Raw genomic sequence first — 9,345 nt, 5'->3', positions numbered from 1 at the left:
ATTTTACAAACTTAGGCTCCCCCTAAGTTAAAAAATCTCTCTCAACTTATTGTGAACTCAACCAGTATTCTCTAGATGAGAATTGGTGAGATAAGAACGCATAGCCTTCAAAGAAAATGACACACACTTGTGATTTAGCTTCTAACAAGAAAACTGCACCGATAGTAGTCTTTTTAGAATTGAATGTGCGAACCCTAATAGACAACAGGACCATCTTTCAATATGCTCAGCGAAACGAAAAAATCAACAATAATAAAATAGTCAGAGATCAACAGAAAAGGAAACATCTTTTATGAAAGTATTATGTCACAATCTTCCCAATAAGAAAATAAAATGTCTACACAAACTGCATCTTTGACATAAACACCAAACTACCAGAAAACACGCATGTTGAGACATTCTAACAACCACCCATCGCAAGAGAACAACTAACCTTAAATAAGGATTTGCCAATATCATAACTTTAGCCGACATAAATAATAATAAGCTAAAAGTTTGTTTAAATGGCAATAATAGAAATGAAAAGAAACCAATTAAATAAATAAACGTCCTTTATTTGATGTACTAGTTCTTACATAAGATGGTAATATTTAAGCAAATACATAAAGTATACCAAAAAGGGGAAAAACAACATTTAAGCAAATAATACAAAGCGCATACAAAGCGCATACAAAGCGCAATAAATGCAATAATAATACTATTGTTTATTATTAGTAGTAGTAATATAATAGCATATAATTATAATGGAAATCACATTAGAGGACCTCCATGACAGCACTTGAAGCTAATACCAGTCTCCATGAAACGAGGGCATTCAGGACAATTCACAATCATAGGAATCCATCCACTGAATCCTGGAAGAATTACTCGATCACATTGGTGATTTTTTGCAGCCAATTCATTAAAGTATTCTCTAAAAGCATCAGGGAAGCCTTTGAGGCGTAAAGCTTGTTTCCATTTAGGGAAATCTTCGAGTAATCTTAGAATCAAGAAGCCACGACCAACAAGAAGAGGAGTAGGACCAACAGTAAGAACAACCCAACCATTTTCATTTTCGTAGGAAATTAACCTTAGAATGTCTTCTGTTGTTTCAGTTGCACTTGAACCTTTGATTTGGCTCTTGATGATGAAATAAGCCCATTGTGTTGTCCAGAAACGAGCCATGAGCATTGGATCTTCTTCTCCTCTCGAGTTCTTTCCTATGTGAACTATCTCAAATGAACGGCCTTCGATGATTAGAGGATCGGATTTTAAGATTTCTGTTCTTTCCTCAAATTGTTGGATCCATTTTGGATCTTTTCCTCCATAGAATAGGATGCTTCTCTCTTGGTTGAACTAATGGAATCATTAGAGAAATTAGTGATATAAACAATTGAAACAAATTAAAAGATAAATGCATACATCCGGGTCGTAGAATTATTTCGTTTTTTAATTTTCTATTGAGAATGCGATCAAAGTTTCACACTTACTAGATATGGGGATGATCGTAGATATATAGGACAACTATTTCAAATAGTATGAGGTGTTTAAGTGAAACGAAAAAAGTTGTGAGGATTTGTACTAAAATGGACAAGATCATACAATTGTGAAGATTTTTGGAGGATCAATTTCTATAACACACTACCTCCTAATTTTGAAGTTATTTTTTAAAAAACAAATACTTAAAAAAGTAAATGTTGAAATTTGGCATGTAAGAGAAAATGTATCAGAGTCATCGCATGCACTAGACTTAGCCATGCCTGAGTACAAATCCTGATTGACGAACAAAGGTTGTAAAATACAGATGACACAATGATAGTGATCTATGGTTAAGCCCTATTAAGCATGTGAAGTATTCTCGAAAGAAGAATCGTTAGGATCTAAATAAAGTCACGTGAACGGATAAAAGAATATTTGAGGGGATGTTATATGCTTCTAGTTCGAAGAAAGGATTTGTAGAAGTACAAATGAAGTCTCACACTAGCTAAGAAAAGGGAAGACTGTCAATATATTAAGTGAGGAATGATATCACTTCATTGGTATGAAGTCTTTTTTGGGATGATTCTAGAAATAAAACCACGAAAGCTTATACCTAATATTGATACATATTATACAAATGTAGATATATGTGGAAGTTTCATTGCCCCAAACAATATGAAAAGCTTAAAAAAAAAAAAAAAGACGAAAATCGAAAAATTAAAAGTGAAATGATTATCAAACGAGATGTAAGAATTGTAATAATATACGTACCCAACTCAATAATCTTGGTTGGTGAGTGAAATTGACAAGGGTTGATTCAGGCCAATGTTTTCTCAGAAGAAAGTCAGTTCTATTATGAGTGAAAGGAATTGCTTCAGTTCCCCAAACTCGAATTAAATGAATTGCATTAGTGAATTCCACTTTAGATTGTGAGTTGAGTACCACAATTAATGGGTCCTCTCTAAGTTGCCATTTCTCCTCAATATATCTCATGCCAGCAATTCTTGTAGTGAATTGCATTGAGTACCATTTCATTGTAGACCTCAAATATTCATATCTCCTTCTATCTTCTTCAAGATATTTCTCTGGGATTATTGGAATCCAAACAATCTCATACTTGTTGTCTCTTTTCAATTCATTGTAAACTTGGTGAAGAGCTATGATATCATCATTTGAGATACTCAATTCCGAAATTACTAATACAACATTCTTTCCTGATAAAATTTCTTGAATGCTAACCTGTAACACACGTGATACATGTGAAATTGTATAATTTTATATTAAATTGTTAAAAATATAAGGAGAAAATGAACATCTAAATCAAGTACTTTAAAAAGTATTTTATTATGAGTAAAACAAATCAAACAAATGTTATCTTGACTTTGTTGAAAACAAATATGAAATTAACTTGTTACTCAAAATTGAAATAAGAATCAATAACTCTTTTATATGCTAAATGAAAAAAAAAATTAAAAAAAAAATCATACAACTATAAAGGGTCCCACACGTTGGACGAAAGATGAAGAATACCTCAAAATCTTTATAAAAGATTCACGCGTACTTCTTTCATACTAGAATCTTTATCTAATATGATATCATATTAGATAAGAATGATGAAACTAAAAAGGTAGAAAGTAAATAAACTCTATTGACCATCAAAGTAGTGAGTGATTTGCTCTTTTGATGACTTTTGCTTGCTTTTCAATGGTAGGGCCATCTTGGCTATGAAAAAATGAGTAGGGTTATGGAACTTTTCTTTTTTCCAAAGTTGTTTGAAAATTGAACTTTTCTTTTTTCAAAGATGTTCCGAATTTTAATTATAATATGAATGCATGAAAAGAAAGACGTAATGCACGTATAATTTCATTAATGCTTGAACCAAAAAATCCCACATAAATATGGACAACAAGTTATATAAAAAAAAAACAATTAAGTAGAGACTAAAAAATATATTTGTTGAAAATTATATATATGTTATCATGTTTTATAATTTAACCTAATAGTATTTTAAGACAATGCCTAGAACAAGCAATTAAGTTAGATTATAGAAGAGACCTCTCTTAGAGTAGAGCCGTCAATAAGGGGTTTGGTTTCAATTTTTCCGCTAAGCAGCTTGGAAATTACTAATGTAATGTCAGTATGATAATGCTCAATGTGGTCAACCAGCCACCGATAAAGATCAACCTCCTCTGCATTAAAATATTTACAACAAATTTAATAATGTTAATTTTAGGTCATAGTCATACCAATAGATTTGAAAATTAATGATATCGATAATGAATATATTATATATTGTAAAGTATTTGACCATATTGTTCTCGGATGGCGTCTAGATGCTTTTCTAGCACAGCGAGTACAATGGCCATCTTTTCAGATAGTTCATTTAAGTATTTCTGTGGTTGGTTCCTGAAAAAAGAAAAAAAAAACATATTGAATTAACAAATCTTGCTCGTGACAAAGCCTTAACATTTGACTAGTCACAACGTTTGTATCTACAAAACTCTCGTGGCCTTTCATTTTCTTAATAATGTTGATAATATAGCTCATTTTCTTTTAAAACAATTATAATGTTTTATATGCTAAGCTAAATTACAGTGAGTCCCTAACTTTCTATGGTTGTGTCAAATAGTTCTATGAACTTTACAAAGTTCCTCTCTAGGCTTTTAATTTTGTTAAGTTTTTAAAATTAACAAACTTAGATATGAAATTAAATACTTTGGGGAATATATACAAATTTCAAAGTTGATTTATTAGACACATGTTTTAAAATTCAATGACATATAATATTAATTATAAAATTGAAAATTGAAAACCTATTAAAAAAAAAAAAAAAAAAAAAATCTACTCGACACAAATTGAAAAGTTAAGGGGTTGATTTAACTTGGTTTCCGATCAAGGTTTTTTTCTAGTTACGACTCTTACACTATTGTTCTCAATTTCTATACTTTCTTCTTATTGCTATTACTGTATATTTCTCACCTACGTTTCTGATAATAAAGTATCCTAGTTTAATTAAGGATAATTATTTTAAATAGTAAATTATTGAAAATATTTTCAAGTATAGCAAAATGTCACTATTTATCGGTGATAGATAATAATAGACTGCGATAGACGTCTATTATTGAGCGATAGGCTGCGATACACATCTATCGCGATCTACGTGTGATAGATAGTGATATTTTGTTATATTTGTAAATAGTTTACCCAATTTTTTAAATTTGAAAACACTCTTTTAATTAACTGAACTACTATTAATATCCCTGCAAGAAGAAAAGAGGAATTAATGAGAAAAATAGATTAAAAATAAAAATAAATAAAACTTACTCAGTTTCACTTAGGTAGCTGGAGAGCTCAATTCTAGAAGCAACAAGAGTGTGTATAACCCAGTAAGTAATCAAAGGAATCTGACGAAGAGCAGAAGGTAATTCAGGAAGTTCCTTCACATCATATTTTGAGAATTCTCTAAGTTGATTCATATATTTAATTGCTTGTAAGCAGCTATTGATCAAACTGTTGGGGCTGAGAAGCACTTGTCGATATCGAAGTGAATCTAAGTGCTTCTTCAAATTAGCTACTCGCTTGATAATTGCCAAAGATTTAGCCAATGGATCAGTTTGGGAATATTGGTAGAGATGCCATAAATCTCCATAATCAGTTGCAAAGGCTATCAAACTCAGAGCTGCCTTGGCTTCCCACGGATAATTTGTCAATATTTCAAAGATTTTTAGTGTAATCTCGTGTGCTTTTTCTATCCCCGGAGCCTTGCATGATAGCTAAAAAAAACACACATTATATTCAGATTACGTTTGCAAAACAGAAAATTTTTTAAGCACTTAGAACGTCATTTTAAATAGACTATCACCTCACTCGTGATATGATGAAGAGTACAAAGTGGTGGCTCAACTGCAACACTAGATGCTAGAGATTCATCTGAATATACTAAACGTCCATCACTCCCCTGCATTGATAGATATAATAACAATTAGGGTAATTGCAATGGATAGTACTTTTAGGACTAATAATTAAGTGTATAATAACATTTTTAAAGAATTGCAAATATAGCAAAATCTTCAGTGGTAGACTCTCTCTGATAGATTCTTATCTGCTATATTTGCAAATTCTTTTTCATTTGCTATAAATACTAATACTTTGGGTTTTATTGCTATATTTGCAACTACTCCTAATAACTTGCAAATTGAAAATTAAGAGAATAAAGTTGAGTGAAATGTAGTACCCGATGAACAGCATCGGTAATTCGATCAGCAAGGGTGAGAATGCTTTCAATAACTGAGATGTAATGAGGGAGGTCGATCCTGGTCGTGTCGTCATCGCGATGTTTGGCATAGATGTGGCCAGTGACGAGGTCGTCGGAGTAATATTTCATGCTTATCTCCTCCTTGAGGGTGGATGATTGCTTAGCATGAAGCAATGCAGATGCAGCAATAATGGGTGTCTTGAGTGAAGTAGCCATGGTTTGGGTGTAGATAGAAGAGAACAAAAGAAAAATAAATTAGAAGGTAAGCTAATACTTTGGTTGTGTTGTTGATTGGATTTGGTAAGCTCTATTTATGCACATTGAGTTGTTCAAGAAGAGACAAAAAGAAAAAGGAGTCTGTAAGAAAGGAGTCTGTAAGAAATTAACTAATTTTCATTAGTGTGAGAAGAAAGGAATTTGTGCTGCTGGATATGAGCTGTTTTTTTAGTTGAAAATCCTATTTACCAAGTGGATCATACTCTACTTTATTGTCTCTTCCTTTAATTTTTCTGTTTATTTTATATCATTATTTTTTTTCAATTTTAACCCCACAAACACTGAGATGTGGGATTAGAAAAATGTTTTAGCCATCCAGCTTTGATATAATATGATTAAAATTCTTTAGCTATGATATTGTGTTAGGATTTTTTTTTTTTCCTTAAAAAAAAAATTGATTTTCTACTCCGAGTTCGTTATGAATATCTATACTTTCAAAATGTTCATTTTTCGGTTATCGTACTTTTAAAAGATGGTGATTTTGATATCTCTTCCTTTTCTTTTTCATTTCATTTTGAAGAGGTCCACAACGATCCTTCTTTAAAAGTTTAGTGACCAAAATAAACTAAAATTAAAAGAAATACGTGTTTCAAATTGACATTTTGGAACACATAGACTATAAAATAAAAATTATTAGAAGAAAGTAGTATTTAAAATTTAGTTTCATTATTTTCTACCGTTAAATACATTTCTAATGTAACTCAGTAAAATAAAATAGAAATTATAAGGCTCTTATTAGTTTATTTTTGTTATTTTGTTATTGTGTTATTTTGTTATTTTGTTATTATTATTATTATTTTTTGTTTAGAGATCTCATATGATATTGTATTTTCTTTTGTTATTTAGAGTTAAAGTTGGTAATTGTTAGCATATAGTTCGTTGTTCATTTATTAAAATCCTTTTGATTTCTTTTTAAATTAAACAAAATTAAAAGACTTTGTTAACATTTATTTTTAAAGTTTAAATATTGTTTGGCTCTAACATTTAAAAATATATAAATGTTTTCAAAAATAGATTACAGAGTTTAAAAAAAACACTCAAAAATTAAAGTTACATAAGACAAATAATTTTGTCAATAATAAAAAAAAAAAAAAATTGTTGATAAACTCTTTTTAAAAGAGTGAAATATTATCAAATGAGCACTTAATTATTTATTAGATAGTGTATATATGCATGCTGATTGATATTGTAAAATCTCGATATAAAATCTGATCAACACAATTCATATATCTATCTCAGTATAGTTGTAGATATGAAAATCATTAAAATTGTACCAAAAGTAATGTGTGTGGGGGCAGAGGACTCATTAACTTTCTATTACTTTTCTAATTCTTTTTTAAGTGGCATGTAATAGAATCCTAAAAAATAATCTCACGTTTATTTGAAAAGAATTAGAGCTTTTTAAAACAATCTCCAAAATAATTTTCTCATAACAAAGCTCCATCGAAATATGTCAGTTGATTATTTAGGTCCCATTTCATAATCATTTTATTTTTTGTTTTTATTTTTTAAAATTAAGTGTATGGACACCATTTTCATCTCTAAATTTCTTCTTTTGTTATCTACTTTTCACCAATAGTTTAAAAAATCAAGCAAAATTCTGAGAACTAAAAAAAGTAGCTTTCAAAATGTTGTTTTTGTTTTTGAAATTTGACTAAGAATTCAACAATTGCACTTCAAAAAGTTGAAAATTATGGTAAGAAATGTAGATGATATAGACTTAATTTTCAAAAACAAAATGATTACCAAAATCGAGCCTTAGTAATTTACAACTATTTTCACTTGATTCCATTTAAAATCATCTCAAAATCACCTAAATGACGTTATTCTTTTTAAAAAATTCTCCTAAGTAGAAAGAAAAAAACATCATATATGTCTTCCTAAATAAGTAAAAGAAAAATAGAGGTGGAATAAAAAGATGAAAAGTCACTCATGTACTAATGAAAGTCTTTACTGTCCTTTCTAAATTTTCATTAATTGTTGCAATCAAAGAAGTCCCATACATTCACATGAGTAATAATCATGTCTTTAACGCTTTTAAAATAGAATTCTAACCGGAGTATTTAAAGAATCTTCCATAAAAGTTTGAGTTTTAGACTTAATTTAGAATCAATAATAGTTAGCAATTATGTTTTTAGGAAAATGAGTTATAATATGAGACAAATTATTGTTTGGAAAATTTCAACCCTAAACCTCAACAAATTTGTTATATTGTTTAGTAAATAAATACTAAATTATTTTGTTTTATAAATATCTAGTTCAAATGTTCTAGTGTGCATCTTGATCTTGTTTTCCCAATAGTCTTTTAAAAATATATATATATAATAACTAAAATAAACCTAGTATTAACCTTCGTAATTTTTTATAATTTATAATTTTTAAATAGTTGTTAAAATATTATATTTGGTTGCTTTAGATTAAAGAAAGTATTAAGGAAAATAACTTTAATTTTTTTTAAATCCCGTGTTTAATCCAATATGGTATCAAAATTCATAAAATCCACACAAATATTTTATCAAAAAAAGAAATAAGATCCCAATGAAATGATATGAGCCAAAGAAACACCATCTTGAAGGACATATTAAAGATCTCACGTTAGAAAACAAAGAGACCTCACAATGGTTAAAAAAGATATATACATAAACTATTCATTTTCATTACCAATTGAATTTGAGATAGAGTAAAATTTTTATTATAGATTTGTCAATATATAGTTATTTGAAGATGATAATAACTTTAACTTGTGTGAGTAGTAGGTGGAAAAATGGATAAGTTAAGAAAATATTGTTTGTACAAAAGCTGACAGGGAACAGAGAGAATGAAGACTGAGTTGGAACACCCCCAATTGTTCCTTTTCCATGTCGTGGGAGAAAGTGAGTCTTCAAAATTACAACGCCGAAGATTTTGAATACTTTCTATAAAGAAGAACCAACAAAATCTTGGGGATAATTGATTAAAGTATTACATTAATAATACCCCAACCGTCGTCACAAGGAAAAGAATATATGCTTCTATTTCTAATCATATAATAGTATATGCACTATTAATCAATTCACAAATCACATCCAAATGTGATCCAAAATTGTCGCTTTTTAGTTTATTGGGTTAAATTCCAAATTCAGTTAAATAGGCCTCTTCTTGAAATTTTAATAAATTTATTAGGTTAAGTTTGATAACTAATTTTATTTATTATTTATTCTTTTTAATTATATTTTTTTCTCATTTTTTATAGGATAATCGTAATGAATAACACTTTTTGAACTAATAATTAACTGTATAGAAATTTTTAAACAATTGCAAATATAGCAATTTTCTCAAATCTCCATACATCATTTTATTTTTATTCCTATTATACA

General features: G+C 29.1%; 1 protein-coding gene across 1 annotated transcript; it reads right to left on the bottom strand.

Annotated features, from left to right (window-relative positions):
• Positions 1-552: 552 nt before the first annotated feature.
• On the bottom strand, positions 553-5,984 carry LOC120092873 (protein SIEVE ELEMENT OCCLUSION B-like). The gene is made up of 7 exons (XM_039051116.1): positions 5,693-5,984; positions 5,321-5,416; positions 4,783-5,231; positions 3,767-3,864; positions 3,514-3,647; positions 2,230-2,697; positions 553-1,335 (listed from the first exon to the last, which is right to left on the bottom strand). Exons 1-7 carry the CDS (start codon positions 5,927-5,929, stop codon positions 751-753), a joined length of 2,067 nt encoding a protein of 688 aa, XP_038907044.1. The 5' UTR covers positions 5,930-5,984; the 3' UTR covers positions 553-750.
• Positions 5,985-9,345: the final 3,361 nt, after the last annotated feature.

The sequence above is a fragment of the Benincasa hispida genome, chromosome 12, assembly GCF_009727055.1.
Source record: "Benincasa hispida cultivar B227 chromosome 12, ASM972705v1, whole genome shotgun sequence".
Classification (NCBI taxonomy): Eukaryota; Viridiplantae; Streptophyta; class Magnoliopsida; order Cucurbitales; family Cucurbitaceae; genus Benincasa; species Benincasa hispida.
The sequence above is the reverse complement of the archived record's forward strand: the minus strand, read 5'-3'. Positions and strand labels throughout refer to the sequence as shown.